The sequence below is a fragment of the Thalassophryne amazonica genome, chromosome 15 (assembly GCF_902500255.1).
Source record: "Thalassophryne amazonica chromosome 15, fThaAma1.1, whole genome shotgun sequence".
Taxonomy (NCBI): domain Eukaryota; kingdom Metazoa; phylum Chordata; class Actinopteri; order Batrachoidiformes; family Batrachoididae; genus Thalassophryne; species Thalassophryne amazonica.
The window spans coordinates 640,353-656,222 of record NC_047117.1 but is presented as its reverse complement, the minus strand read 5'-3'; the positions used below and the strand labels follow the sequence as shown (position 1 = coordinate 656,222).

At 43.2% G+C, this 15,870-nt stretch overlaps 1 protein-coding gene across 1 annotated transcript in view; it reads right to left on the bottom strand.

Annotated features, from left to right (window-relative positions):
* Positions 1 to 15,870, bottom strand: part of eif4a3 (eukaryotic translation initiation factor 4A3) — a 55,204-nt gene that overhangs the window by 26,987 nt on the left and 12,347 nt on the right. Inside the window, 1 exon segment of the mRNA XM_034188403.1 lies at positions 12,629 to 12,767. Within this exon segment, the coding sequence (XP_034044294.1) occupies positions 12,629 to 12,767 (139 nt within the window).

The window sequence follows — 15,870 nt, the reverse complement described above, 5'->3', positions numbered from 1 at the left end:
CACCACCGTGCAGGAGGAACAGCGCGCTTACACAGAGGCAGAAAATAGCAGCTTTGGCTACATACATGGCAGTAATTCAACTGTAAAAACCTCATGATACAGTCCACTGTTTGTTCTGCACAGCTGGCAGGAGTGAACTGGTTTTAAATAGCGGCAAGGTACATGTGACTGTGTGAACACATTAAAAAGCGAGCACAGGCAGCTGCAAGCAGATCTACGAACACGGAAAAAGGCTGAGTACACGCGCATTTCAGGCGTATTTAAATGAAACACAGTGCCACAATACGCAGCTCTGCGAATACGCCGGTGTGAAAGGTGCTTTACATGAAGTTCTGTGAGGATAATGTGTCAGAGAATAAGACTGAAAATATTCCCAAATAACAAACCCTGGGTGTCCAAACAATTGAAAATCTGTCTTAATGAAAAGAAGGTGGCCTTTGCTCTGGTAATGTGCAATTAAGGCAGCAAAAAAGGAGACAGCTGAGAGGGAACATACGAGGTCTATTAGAAAAGTATCCGACCTTATTTTTTCAAAAACCATATGGATTTTAATCACGTGTGATTACATCAGACATGCGTGAACCCTCGTGGGCATGCGAGAGTTTTTTCACGCCTGTCGGTTACGTCATTCGCCTGGGGCAGTCTTTGAGTGAGGAGTCGTCCACCTCTCATCGTTTTTTTCATTGTTTAGGAATGTCTCAGACTGCTGCTTTGTTGATCAAAATTTTTCCAAAACTGAAAGGCACAACTGAGTGGACACATTCGATAAATTCAGCTGGTTTTCGGTAAAAATTTTAACAGCTGATGAGAGATTTTGGTCTGGTAGTGTCGCCGTAAGGACGGCCCACGGCGCCTGATGGCGATATGCGCTTCGAGGCGGCAGCGTCTCGCCGTTTCAAGTTGAAAACTTCCACATTTCAGGCTCTGTTGATCCAGTAAGTCGTCAGAGAACAGAGAACTTTCAGAAAGAAGTCGGCATGAGGAGTTATTCGGACATTCCATTGTTAACGGACATTGTAATGAAAGAACGTGCAGGCAGAGTCGCATGTCGGGCCGGACCCGACCGCGGTGGGGTCGCGACAGGAAAAACCCCTCCCGTTGGAAACCTTAACGGACAAGTTGGAACATGCCCAAGCTGTTAAACAATTTCTCAGTTACTCACTTGTTGAAAGCCATCAAAAGCCGCCTGAATTTTACAAATGGTTTCAACACGGAGGTGTTTTTCCTGTCGCGGCGCACACAGTTCGCCGAGTCGTCACGGAAACGACTCGGCGAATGTGCGCGCACGTCTTTCATTACAAATGTCCTTAAACAGTGAGGTGTCCCATCCGCCCATAAAGTCTCATGCCGGCCTCTTCTGAGTTCTCTCTGTTCTTCACGACGTCCTGGGTGAATTAGCCTTAAATTAGGATGTTTTCAGGTCGAAACAGCCGACGACGGCGCCTGGAAGCGCTGCACGACGTCCCGCTCTGTGGGAAGTCCTTACACCGACAGAAACACCCCATAATCTCATCAGCTGTTAAACTTTTCACCAAAAACCAGCTGAATTTCTCGAATAGTGTCCACTCGGATATTCCTCACAGGTCCAGAAAAAATTTTGATAAAGCAACGCGCGCCGTCTCGAGCAGCGTGTGAAACAAGGAATTCAGCCGAGAGGGCGGGACCACATCTCACTCAAGGCCTGCCCACGGGAAATGACGTCACTGACACGCAATGAAAAAAAAACGCATGCACACGAGGGTTCAAGCATGATTGGTGTAATCGCATGTCATTCAAATCCATATAGTTCTTTTTATAAACTGCCGGTTAGTTTTATAAGATACCTCGTATTTAAGGCAAAACTGAGTACAAGAATAAAGTAGAAAGTACATTTTTCAGTGGCAACATAAACAAACAATGGGAAGGTCTAAATACACTGATGGGCAAATCCAGTAAGAAATGTGATGCTCCTACAAGCATCGATCAATGTTTTGTTGATGAGTTAAAGCAGTTATTCTGTAGATTTGATAAAGTGGATGATAAACAGGACTGTGATGAGATCTGTAAAGTCTCCCTGCAGGAGCACCCACAGCCGTCACTGAGGATGTCACGGCTAAAAGTCTGTTTAAACTGAAGCCAAACAAGCCCACTGAAGCCCGTTACTCAAAGACTGAGCTCCTCAATTCAAAGGAGTCCTCTCCAGACTCTAATTCCCTCCTTGTCACAGGACTGCCCAAATCCTGGAAATTCTCCATAATAAAGCTGATCCTAAAAAAGCCAGGAGAGCAAACCTGAAGATCTTCGGTCCCATTGACATAACCTCCATTATGTAAAACTATGGAAAGAGTTGAGTTGACCTCCGGTGACCCTCTGCAGATGGCCTATAAGAGGGACAGAGGTACTGATGGACATGATGTCAAAGCAGCGTCCGCTTGTTAAAGCACACGCTCGGGTTTTGTTTGTAGACTTCAGTGCAGCTTTTAACTATATGAAATGACACCGTTCTTCTGAAAAGGCTGATTTAAATGTTGAAAAGGGCCTGATGCTCTGGATCAGAGACTTTCTGTCCTGTCGCCCTCAAAGGGTCTGTCCTAACAACATTCTGTCACTCATCAGCACTGGCTGCCCACAGGGTGGCGTCCTTTCACCGTTACTCTTCTCTCTTTTTACAAACAAATTTGCAGTGAATGACAACTTTAAAGTGATTAAATATGTGGATGACACAGCCCTAGTCGGCCTGCTACAGGACTCTGAGTCCTCTGGCGAAGCCTCCTATCTCGCTCACACTAAGGCTTGAGCTTGGTGTCTCAACAGCCAGCTGGAATCAATGTGTCTAAGACAAAAGGAGCTTGTTTTTCACACAAGCAAGAACTGACTGTGCAGCCAGTTTCACTCGATCGCCAGCTTGTTGAAACGTGTTGAAACTTTAAATATTTCGTACAGTTCTCGACAGTCACTTGAGCTTCTCTGAAAACACTGATTTTATCTTTAAGAAATGTTCACAGCAACTCAGTCTGCTTAGAAGATGAAGCTGTCTTGGTGTCAATCTGCAGATTTTAGAGCCTGTGTGTTCTGCACATATTGAGAGTATTTTAACATTTCATCTTTGTGTTTGGTCACTGAGTTGTAAATGTAAAGACAAATTAAACAGAATTGTAAAACCATATTCACAGTGAGAGGACAAGGAGGAGCTCAAGAGTCCTGACAGACAGATCTCATCCTCTGTCCTGTCAGTTTGAGCTCCTGAAGTCTGGGAGGCGCTACAGAGCTCCTCTGGCCAAAGGTTCTTTTAAAAAAAAAATCTTTTATACCAAATGGCGTCACCATAATGAACTCAAAAAGTGACCACTCCACAGATAAAACCTGAACTGCTTACTTGCATTTTATTTATCTTACTAGGTCTTATACTACTTCTTCCTTATTCCTACACTTTTATTATATCTTATCTTTGTTTTACTGGATTTATTATATATTTTTATGCATGACAATGTCGTATTTTAGTGTTGTGTTTTTTGTGCTGGTGAGCCAAAGACAATGTTCCACCTCGGTGGACAAAAAAGAATTATTCTATTCTAAACCACCACACTGCAATATTCCATTTTCCCCATGAAGACAGTTTACACGCCGCCGTCGTCCTACAGATTTGCTGTTTAACCATGATGGCTAGGACACACTGAGTGAGGCGGCGCTCTTATTTGAACACAGTTCACCTCCTCAGGCCTCCTCATGTTTTGGCAAATGCATATGTGCTGCTTAATCGCGTCACAAGCGGCGCTTTGATTCACTGTGAGAACACATCCAGGAAAAGGTCCAATCAGGACTCTTGTCTCTTGTACAAACAGGGCCTGTTTACCAAAAGAAATGAAACACTGGTTCGTCCACAAGCCGTGGCCCCGAGCATAACCCCCCACCCTTCGTATTTACACTGATCTCAAAAACGTTTCCCAGAGAGACAAAAAAAAAAAAAAAAAGAAGCAGACAGAAACACACAAAGCACAGAGGCGCACTGCCATTTACACACTGAACAGTTTGTGTGCGGTCAGATCTGTGCTTGCTGGCTGCAGTAGTGATGCCACGCCCCTTTCCAAAACATTCAAAGATTTTCCAAAAGTGCTCAGACCACCCACAGAGTCAATAAATGGGGGGGTACCTGTGGATGTAGAGCTCTCTGTTGTTGGGCAGTCGTAGTTGATGATCAGAGACACCGGGGGAGTCCAAACCTCGAGCCCAAACGTCCGGGAGATCAACACGCGGCTACAAACACACACACAGTACATCACGTGACTCGACAGCAGTTGGCGATTGGTCCACGGGGCGGGGCGTGTTTTACAGGATCAGGCCTGGATCTCATGGCGACCACAGGCCAACCATTACCTGGCTCCAGATCGGAACTCCTTCATGATGGACTCCCTTTCCTTCTGGGCATGTCTCCATGCATGGATGACACGGTGAAGTTCGCCTCCCTCATCTTCTCAGTCAGCCAGTCAACCTGAACACAGACTCACACACTCAGCTTCCACAAGGCTTTGCTGCTGCAGCTTCACTGACAACCTTCAAGTCACCCTCCTCAGTGTGCCGCTCTCGTGAGAGTGGCAACACCCACAATGTGTCTCTTTGTCCCAGATTGATCTCTTTCAGTGTAGCTTCTTGTTCTAACTTTAACACCAAGTTTTTTTGGAGTAGGGAGATGAAAATTGGTACACGTGTGACTTGCATAGACGTACACAAAACGTCTCTTGCACCATTGGTCTACTCTAAACAGGAAGCCAGCCATTTTGAATTTTCTTCTCATTCTGGCACACGTATTTGAACAAACTCCTAGGGATTTTGTCCAATGCACTTCAAATTTCTTTCACAGCATCAGAGATGATACTGATCAAAGTTATCAAAAGCTTTTCTCTATGTCGAAGGGTGTGGCTGCTATGGCGCCGCATTTTGACTAGGGAGGGTATTGATAGATTTTTATCGATATCGATGCCATTATCGATTCTGCTTATCGATCTGATTCCTTATCGATTACCTTATCGATACCCGTGAATTTTGTACTAAAAGTAGGCTTTACAGGTTTTCTATGTATTTCCTTGAGTCTTAAAGTAATAAATATGAAATTAGTCACTGTATCCTTGATCTCTGGACATAAATAAAAAATAACAAACTGTGTTTCGCTTTGAAGTTATTAATTCAGACTGGACTCTATCGTTCTATCTTGACTTGTCAGAGAGCCGCGCAACGTTTGGAGCTGTGTGAACAGAACGGAGGATGATTCTTGTTTCTTTCTCGCAAGGAGACAGGAGTCCCAGTTAGTAACTTTAATCCGCACAAAAGTGAATCACAACTCATATTCAGGGATGAAAGTGGTGAAAAACAAAAAAGCTGAAACCCAAAATTACCCCCAACACCACCTGCAGGAAAATGTTTCAATTCTAGAAGCTCTGAAATGCAATCTGGGACTATTCCAGACAATAAACTGGAGTGAGTGCTAGGGGTGTCGGAAAAAATCGATTCACGTCCAAATCGCGATTCTTATTTATTACAATTCAGAATAGATCCAAAATGTCCAAGAATCGATTTTTTAAAAGCATTTTTAAACATAATCTTACTTACTCGCTGCGTGTACTGTTTGTCAGGCAACGGCTTCCGTATTACAGCATCTCCGCGAGGGTGGTCCGGCGTGATTCAAACACTCGTGAGCTGCAGAGTTCAGTGGCTGTAGCTAGCATGCGGACGAAGCGCTAATTCAGCCAGCACCGTCTTTGCTGAAGGCAAATGTTTTGGGCGCATTCTGGATTTTATTATTTGCTGCGTAAGAAGGAGCTTGACATGACTTACGCAGTGTGCAGAATCTGCGAAATGAAAGTCAAGTACTTCGGAACACTTCAACTCCGCAAGCCCACATGCTACGCTATGACCCGGAGCTAAAAGGAGCGGAGCGCATTATCTGCCGCCACCAGCGCTTCACAAACCTGCCAGCCACCTCCGAATGAGCAAAGCAGATAAGTAAATTTACATCTAGAATCACTTGATTAACCTTGTAAAGCTGCATTTCCTTGAATGTAAACATTTTGTAATATAACTATTTCTCACAGCTCTTTGAATCGAAAATCAATTCTGATCGAATTGTCACCCCAAGAATCGGAATCGAATTGAATCGTGAGTTGTTGTACGATTCACATCCCTAGTGAGTGCAGCATCCATTTAGGTGAGAGGAAAAAAAAAAATATATATACAACTTTCCTTATTCAAATTCATTCCAGTAGTATTCTGCTCTTACTAGGATGCAGCAGTTTGGCAGATAGTTCTGGAGGAAATCACTGAAGAAATTAACAAACTGAAAATATGGTTTGACCGAAACAACTGTCATTAAACTTAAACAGGGATGAAATGGAGGTGTGAGAGTCACTCGGTGTTCACAGGAAACATTTATTTATTTCTGTATGTATTTAAGTATTTATTTATATTCATTGTTAGTTGCTATTATATATTTTCTGTTGTGTTCTATTAGGTTCTTTTTGTCTCTTTCTCTAAAATTGTATATAATAATCATTAGATTATTAATATATAAGCAAAAATAAATTTAAGGAATATACAATTTGAAAACAAATGCACTCCGAACGTGATGACGCTGCAATTGCTAAATGCTAACTTTAACATTGAAAATGCCATAGACATGCTAACACGTTAGCGTCGCTCCCGTTTTTAAGTTATAAAATACATCTATCAACTGTTTCAGAAGACCATAACAGGTCGGTTTAACATAGAAAAGGTAAATAATACTCACAGACGTATGCTCTTTAGGGTTTTAGCGGGGGAAAATTAAGCGAAAGAAAGAAATAAACAAAGCAACCGATCGAAGCATTGCTTCAATCTGCGAACCACTGCTTCGATTGGTTCAAGGTTCAAAGCAAAGCCATGCCGCAGAAAAGTTGATTAAGGTCCCGCTGCAGGGTCTGTAATCAATGTAGAGAAATGATCATTTTGCTGACAAACACCCGCCAAAACAACGGCCACTCTGAAGGACCGAAACAGAATCGTTAAGCACAAAGCTTATTGATGTCATGGAAGACATACAGGGGGGCGTCATTTGCTGCTATCGACAGATCTGTGTGTGGGTCTTCGGAGTGACATTGCATCAGAATTTTGGCTCTCTGTGGGACTGTTTACACAGAGACTGCTACCTGCTGCTTTGGACTGAACTAACAGTCTTTTTCAAGACTTTTTTACTATTACTTTTTACCTTTTACTCTTTTTTTTAACTTTTTTACTGTGCTCCAACGCCTAAGGAAGAACCTCTAACGGTCGAAACATCGCGACGGAGCACTTTTATCAGCTAACTTTCATCAGCGTTGGCAAGCTAACTAGCTTGCTAACGCTTTTGTTTTTATTATTTATTTATTTTTTTTTTAGCACTGTTGTCGTGCGTTACCTGTGCTGCTCCACAGCGTGTTTAGTCGATTTTATTTTATTTTAGCACCGTTGTCGTGCGTTCGCTGTTGTTGTGCGTTACCTGTGCTGCTTCATGGCCTGTTTGGTGCCTTAATTAAGGCACTCCTTCTGCTGAATCACCTCTAAATTATTTACACATTAATTCCACTTTGTGTGTTTTTAGGAATCTGCTAGGTTGCGTAGCTACTAGCTCTTAGCCGATTTAGCATGGCGGCTTCTCCTGTCTCTCCCGGTCCTTTCTGCTCTGGGTGTGAAATGTTTAGTTATTCCTCGGCCTCCTTTAGCAGTAACGGTACTTGTAATAAGTGCAGCTTATTCGTAGCTTTGGAGGCCAGGCTGGGCGAATTGGAGACTCGGCTCCGCACCGTGGAAAATTCTACAGCTAGCCAGGCCCCTGTAGTCGGTGCGGACCAAGGTAGCTTAGGCCGCCGTTAGTTCCCCCCTGGCAGATCCCGGGCAGTTCGGGAAAGCAGGCTGACTGGGTGACTGTGAGGAGGAAGCGTATAGCCTAACACAGAAGCCCCGTGTACACCGCCAACCCGTTCACATCTCTAACCGTTTTTCCCCACTCGACGATACACTCGCCGAGGATCAAACTCTGGTTATTGGCGACTCTGTTTGAGAAATGTGAAGTTAGCGACACCAGCAACCATTGTCAATTGGTCTTCCGGGGGCCAGAGCAGGCGACATCGAAGGACATTTGAAATTGCTGGCTAAGGCTAAGCGTAAATTTGGTAAGATTGTAATTCACGTCGGCAGTAATGACACTCGGTTACGCCAATCGGAGGTCACTAAAATTAACATTAAATCGGTGTGTAACTTTGCAAAAACAATGTCGGACTCTGTTGTTTTCTCTGGGCCCCTCCCCAATCAGACCGGGAGTGACATGTTTAGCCGCATGTTCTCCTTGAATTGCTGGCTGTCTGAGTGGTGTCCAAAAAATGAGGTGGGCTTCATTGATAATTGGCAAAGCTTCTGGGGAAAACCTGGTCTTGTTAGGAGAGACGGCATCCATCCCACTTTAGATGGAGCAGTTCTCATTTCTAGAAATCTGGCCAATTTTCTTGGATCCTCCAAACTGTGACTGTCCAGCGTGGGGACCAGGAGTCAGAGCTGTGGTCTTATACACCTCTCTGCAGCTTCTCTCCCCCTGCCATCCCCTCATTACCCCATCCCCGTAGAGACGGTGCCTGCTCCCAGACCACCAGTAACCAGCAAAAATCTATTTAAGCATAAAAATTCAAAAAGAAAAAATAATATAGCACCTTCAATTGCACCACAGACTAAAACAGTTAAATGTGGTCTATTAAACATTAGGTCTCTCTCTTCTAAGTCCCTGTTAGTAAATGATATAATAATTGATCAACGTATTGATTTATTCTGCCTAACAGAAACCTGGTTACATCAGGATGAATATGTTAGCTTAAATGAGTCAACACCCCCGAGTCACACTAACTGTCAGAATGCTCGTAGCACGGGCCGTGGCGGAGGATTAGCAGCAATCTTCCATTCCAGCTTATTAATTAATCAAAAACCTAGACAGAGCTTTAATTCATTTGAAAGCTTGTCTCTTAGTCTTGTCCATCCAAATTGGAAGTCCCAAAAAACAGTTTTATTTGTTATCTATCGTCCACCTGGTCGTTACTGTGAGTTTCTCTGTGAATTTTCAGACCTTTTGTCTGACTTAGTGCTTAGCTCAGATAAGATAATTATAGTGGGCGATTTTAACATCCACACAGATGCTGAGAATGACAGCCTCAACACTGCATTTAATCTATTATTAGACTCTATCGGCTTTGCTCAAAAAGTAAATGAGTCCACCCACCACTTTAATCATATCTTAGATCTTGTTCTGACTTATGGTATGGAAATAGAAGACTTAACAGTATTCCCTGAAAACTCCCTTCTGTCTGATCATTTCTTAATAACATTTACATTTACTCTGATGGACTACCCAGCAGTGGGGAATAAGTTTCATTACACTAGAAGTCTTTCAGAAAGCGCTGTAACTAGGTTTAAGGATATGATTCCTTCTTTATGTTCTCTAATGTCATATACCAACACAGAGCAGAGTAGCTACCTAAACTCTGTAAGGGAGTTAGAGTATCTCGTCAATAGTTTTACATCCTCTTTGAAGACAACTTTGGATGCTGTAGCTCCTCTGAAAAAGAGAGCTTTAAATCAGAAATGTCTGACTCCGTGGTATAACTCACAAACTCGTAGCTTAAAGCAGATAACCCGTAAGTTGGAGAGGAAATGGCGTCTCACTAATTTAGAAGATCTTCACTTAGCCTGGAAAAAGAGTTTGTCGCTCTATAAAAAAGCCCTCCGTAAAGCTAGGACATCTTTCTACTCATCACTAATTGAAGAAAATAAGAACAACCCCAGGTTTCTTTTCAGCACTGTAGCCAGGCTGACAAAGAGTCAGAGCTCTATTGAGCTGAGTATTCCATTAACTTTAACTAGTAATGACTTCATGACTTTCTTTGCTAACAAAATTTTGACTATTAGAGAAAAAATTACTCATAACCATCCCAAAGATGTATCGTTATCTTTGGCTGCTTTCAGTGATGCCGGTATTTGGTTAGACTCTTTCTCTCCGATTGTTCTGTCTGAGTTATTTTCATTAGTTACTTCATCCAAACCATCAACATGTTTATTAGACCCCATTCCTGCCAGGCTGCTCAAGGAAGTCCTACCATTATTTAATGCTTCAATCTTAAATATGATCAATCTATCTTTGTTAGTTGGTTATGTACCACAGGCTTTTAAGGTGGCAGTAATTAAACCATTACTTAAAAAGCCATCACTTGACCCAGCTATCTTAGCTAATTATAGGCCAATCTCCAACCTTCCTTTTCTCTCAAAGATTCTTGAGAGGGTAGTTGTAAAACAGCTAACTGATCACCTGCAGAGGAATGGTCTATTTGAAGAGTTTCAGTCAGGTTTTAGAATTCATCATAGTACAGAAACAGCATTAGTGAAGGTTACAAATGATCTTCTTATGGCTTCGGACAGTGGACTTATCTCTGTGCTTGTTCTGTTGGACCTCAGTGCTGCTTTTGATACTGTTGACCATAAAATTTTATTACAGAGATTAGAGCATGTCATAGGTATTAAAGGCACTGCGCTGCGGTGGTTTGAATCATATTTGTCTAATAGATTACAGTTTGTTCATGTAAATGGGGAATCTTCTTCACAGACTAAAGTTAATTATGGAGTTCCACAAGGTTCTGTGCTAGGACCAATTTTATTCACTTTATACATGCTTCCCTTAGGCAGTATTATTAGACGGTATTGCTTAAATTTTCATTGTTACGCAGATGATACCCAGCTTTATCTATCCATGAAGCCAGAGGATTCGCACCAATTAGCTAAACTGCAGGATTGTCTTACAGACATAAAGACATGGATGACCTCTAATTTCCTGCTTTTAAACTCAGATAAAACTGAAGTTATTGTACTTGGCCCCACAAATCTTAGAAGCATGGTGTCTAAACAGATCGTTACTCTGGATGGCATTTCCCTGATCTCTAGTAATACTGTGAGAAATCTTGGAGTCATTTTTGATCAGGATATGTCATTCAAAGCGCATATTAAACAAATATGTAGGACTGCCTTTTTGCATTTACGCAATATTTCTAAAATCAGAAAGGTCTTGTCTCAGAGTGATGCTGAAAAAACTAATTCATGCATTTATTTTCCTCTAGGCTGGACTATTGTAATTCATTATTATCAGGTTGTCCTAAAAGTTCCCTAAAAAGCCTTCAGTTGGTTCAGAATGCTGCAGCTAGAGTACTGACGGGGACTAGCAGGAGAGAGCATATCTCACCCGTGTTGGCCTCTCTTCATTGGCTTCCTGTTAATTCTAGAATAGAATTTAAAATTCTTCGTCTTAAGGTTTTGAATAATCAGGTCCCATCTTATCTTAGGGACCTCGTAGTACCATATTACCCCATTAGAGCGCTTCGCTCTCAGACTGCGGGCTTACTTGTAGTTCCTAGGGTTTGTAAGAGTAGAATGGGAGGCAGAGCCTTCAGCTTTCAGGCTCCTCTCCTGTGGAACCAGCTCCCAATTCAGATCAGGGAGACAGATACCCTCTCTACTTTAAGATTAGGCTTAAAACTTTCCTTTTCGCTAAGGCTTATAGTTAGGGCTGGATCGGGTGACCCTGGACCATCCCTTGGTTATGCTGCTTTAGACGTAGATTGTGGGGGGGTTCCCATGATGCATTGTTTCTTTCTCTTTTTGCTCCGTATGCATCACTCTGCATTTAATCATTAGTGATCGATCTCTGCCCCCCTTCACGGCATGTCTTTTTCCTGTTTTTTTTCCCTCAGCCCCAACCAGTCTCAGCAGAAGACTGCCCCTCCCTGAGCCTGGTTCTGCTGGAGGTTTCTTCCTGTTAAAAGGGAGTTTTTCCTTCCCACTGTGGCCAAGTGCTTGCTCATAGGGGGTCGTTTTGACCGTTGGGGTTTTTTTATAATTATTGTATGGCCTTGCCTTACAATATGGAGCGCCTTGGGGCAACTGTTTGTTGTGATTTGGCGCTATATAAGAAAAAAGTTGATTGATTGATTGATCATTTCTTAACGATACCCGAAAGGAACCGGTTCTCAATACCCATCCCTAATTTTGACCCTTTGCCATGGAACATCAAGTCATGATAACTCCTTCATGCTTTGCCTGATTGACTTGAAACTTCACATGTGATGACAGTTGGCCTCTGAACACACCTGGCCCCTCTGTTTGTGTTCTGAGCGCCCCCTAATGGATGAACAATCGACCGCTCATAACTCCTTCATGCTTTACCAGATTGACTTGAAACTTCACATGTGTAATGAGTGTCAGCCCCTTACCACAACTTGCCCCTGTTTGTACACTGAGTGCCCCCTAGTGGATGAACTATGAACATGTCATAACCCCTTCATGCATTGTGTGATTTGCTTGAAATTTGAGCTGTGTGATGAGTGGTTGCCCCTGTACGCACATGTCCACATCTGGTCACAAGGGGATGCGCTGGCCTCGGTAGGCGGTCGCGTGGAACGAGGGCCCGTATATGACTGCTTGCAGTCCTAGTTGTTATTGTTTTTGGTGATTGTGCAGTGAGTTTGTCTGGTTGGGTTTTTTTTTTTAATTTATACTGTCTGCTGTTGGAAGTGTGCATATATATATGGGGGTGTTTGTGCACTTTGTGTGTCAGAACCTTTCGCTTTGTGTTGCAGAAGATGACAGCCTGTGTTATGGTCAGAGTATCGTAGAGGTCACACAATGTGTCAAACTTCCACTCCTCTCTCTCCACTGCCACGAAAAACTGCTTTATCCCCTCCAGAGTCAACTCATCACTGCAGGTGAGAGACGGAGACACAGACAGACATTTAGCATTATTCTAAAATCACACAATACCCCGAGTTACAAAAACAAACACACATTCTGGACCTGAGCACAGGGACACACGGGGTCCACGCCCCTGACCCCAATCACCTTCAGGGCCTCGTTGGGATGATGCAACTTTAGGGACGTGACCCTGACCTTCAGAGCTCGGCGAGCGATGGCCTCAAAAGGACAAATTTTAGGCAGAGACTTTGGTACTTTTTCAGCATGTCCAATGGATCACAGGACGGCCTTCTCTGCAACCTACAGCTATCAAAGTTCCACTTCAGATCAATTTGACTCCGCTTTCAACAGGGATGAAAGTGGTGAAACACCCACACATACACAAAAAGCTGAAACCCAACCCCCCCCCCCCTTTTTTTTTTTTTTTAATTCTAGAAGCTCTGAAATGCAATCTGGGGCTACTCTAGACAATAAAATGCAGTGTGAGTCCAGCATCCATTTCAGTGAGAATAAACCCAGGTCGTCTTATTCAAAATCACTCCTCCAGTAGCAGTAGTTTGGGACTCCGGCGAGGGCGGTTGCATCTCCTCCTCTCTCCTCCTGTTTGTTGCTATCTCTGCCTCAACCTTCAAAGTCCCAACTTCACCAGACTGAGAATTCTTCGAACTGCATTCAGAATAACCACAGAATTGATCAGCTGGTCTCAACGCTATTGACACCATCTTTTCAACAAGGAAATCAGGGATGGAGGACCCTGCGTGCCCAGAACGAACCTATCCTGCAGGCTACGTTCTCGACACCTGGAAGAATTGGCGCGTAGCATGCTTGGTGCCACTCTCGGTGGAAAATGTCGAGGATTTGTTCCTATTTGTTGTCGTGGTAGGAGGGCTTCTGCTACTAGGATTAGGCACTGCACTGACCTACCGGAAAACTGGCAAGACGGCTGCCATCAAAACCACAATCCCACATCTGTCCATCATAATTACCAAGGTTGGCAAGGCTGTACAATCTCACACTGCATTAACTTTTGAACTTAAACGCAAGATGGAAACCATCTCAGAGCAGTTGTCTGCCCTGCAAAGGAACTGATGTTGGAAACCAGTGAATATTTACACAGTTGGATCTGGACAGTTAAGAGAAGCCATATTGTAATTCTGTGTTTGTCTGCTTAAACCAAATACCTTTTCTGCATACACGCCACAAATGGAGTCACTTGAGGTATGCTAAAGCACATTTGGACAAGCCAGCTTAATTTTGGAATAAGGTGCTGTGGTCTGATGAAACTAAAATTGAGTTATTTGGACATAAGGGGCTGTATGCATGGCTGAAAAAGAATACAGCATTCCAAGAAAAACACTTGCTACCTACAGTAAAATTTGGAGGTGGTTCCATCATGCTGTGGGGCTGTGTGGCCAGTGCAGGTACTGGGAATCTTGCTAAAGTTGAGGGTCACATGGATTCCAGTTAATATCACCAGATTCTTGAGAACAATGTTCATGAATCAGTGACAAAATTGAAGTTGCTCCGGGGCTGGATCTGGCTGGATTCAACAAAACAACGACCCTAAACACTGCTCAAACTCTACTAAGGCATTCATGCAGAGGAACAACGTTGTGGAATGGCCATCTCAGTCCCCAGACCTGAATATTATTGAAAATTTGTGGTGTGATTTTAAGTGGGCTGTCCATGCTCAGAAACCAACAAACCTGAGATGTTTTGTAAAGAAGAATGGTCCAAAATACCTTCAACCAGAATCCAGACTCTCATTGGAAGCTATAGGAAGAGTTTAGAGGCTGTTATTTCTACAAAAGGAGGATCTACTGAATATTGATGTATTTTTTCTGTTGGGGTGCCCAAATTTATGCACCTGCCTAATTTTGTTTGAACAATTATTGCACACTTTCTGTAAATCCTAGAAACTTCATTTCACTTCTTAAATATCACTATGTTTGTCTGCTATATGATATACTTAACTGAAATTTCTGATCCAAACAACCAATGATTGATAAAGGACAATCATGAAAATCATCAGGGGGGCCCAAATCTTTACATACAACTGTAGATGGGATGTAAATTGAATGGGTTAATGAAAATAAGTTGCCTGGGGTAATAAAAGATGAGTAAATCATTTGGAAACAACACATCACATACAAAGCAAATTCTCAAGAAGCATTTCAGTTTATATATAAAAAAAAAAAGAATCACTTCTTCACAAATCACTGCACTTATTTCTTTTGTTATGTTCAAAATAAACCTTCAAATAGTTCAACAGTGAACATCCAGGAGTCACCACGTACATTTGAGATGTTCACTGTGAGGATCACTGTGAAACTATGGCTGTCACGATTAGGAATTTCTGGAGACGATTAATTGTCAGACAAATAATTGCGATTGTTGAATATATTGTCTAACCCAGAAATGCTGAAGGCTCTGGATGTGGAGGGACTGTCTTGGATGAGATGTCTCTTCAATACTGCGTTGAGGTCTGGGACAGTGCCTAAGGAGTGGCAAACTGGGGTGGTGGTCCCCATATTTAAGAAGGGGGACCAGAGAGTGAGTGCCAACTACAGGGGCATCACACTACTCAGCCTCCCTGGTAAAGTCTACTCCAGGGTGCTGGAAAGGAGGGTTCGGCCGATAGTCGCACCTCTTGATTGAAGAGAAACACTGCAAGTTCCGTCCTGGTCATGGAACAACTGACCAGCTCTTTACTTTCACAAGGATCCTGGAGGGGGACCTGGGAGTATGCCCACCCAGTCTACATGTGTTTTGTGGACTTGGAGAAGGCGTATGATCGGGTACTCCGGGATATACTGTGGGAGTATGGAGTGAGGGGGTCCCTTCTCAGGGCCATCCAATCTCTATACTCACAAAGTGAGAGCTGTGTTCGGGTGCTCGGTAGTAAGTCAGACTTGTTTCCGGTGGAGGTTTGCCTCCGCCAGGGCTGCACCTTATCACCAATCCTGTTCATGATATTCATCGACAGGATATTGAGGTCTAGTTAGGGGGAGGAGGATTTCAAGTTTGGTGGGCTCAGAGTGTCATCACTGCTTTTTGCAGATGATGTGGTCCTGTTGGCTTCATCGGCCTGTGACCTCCAACACTCACTGG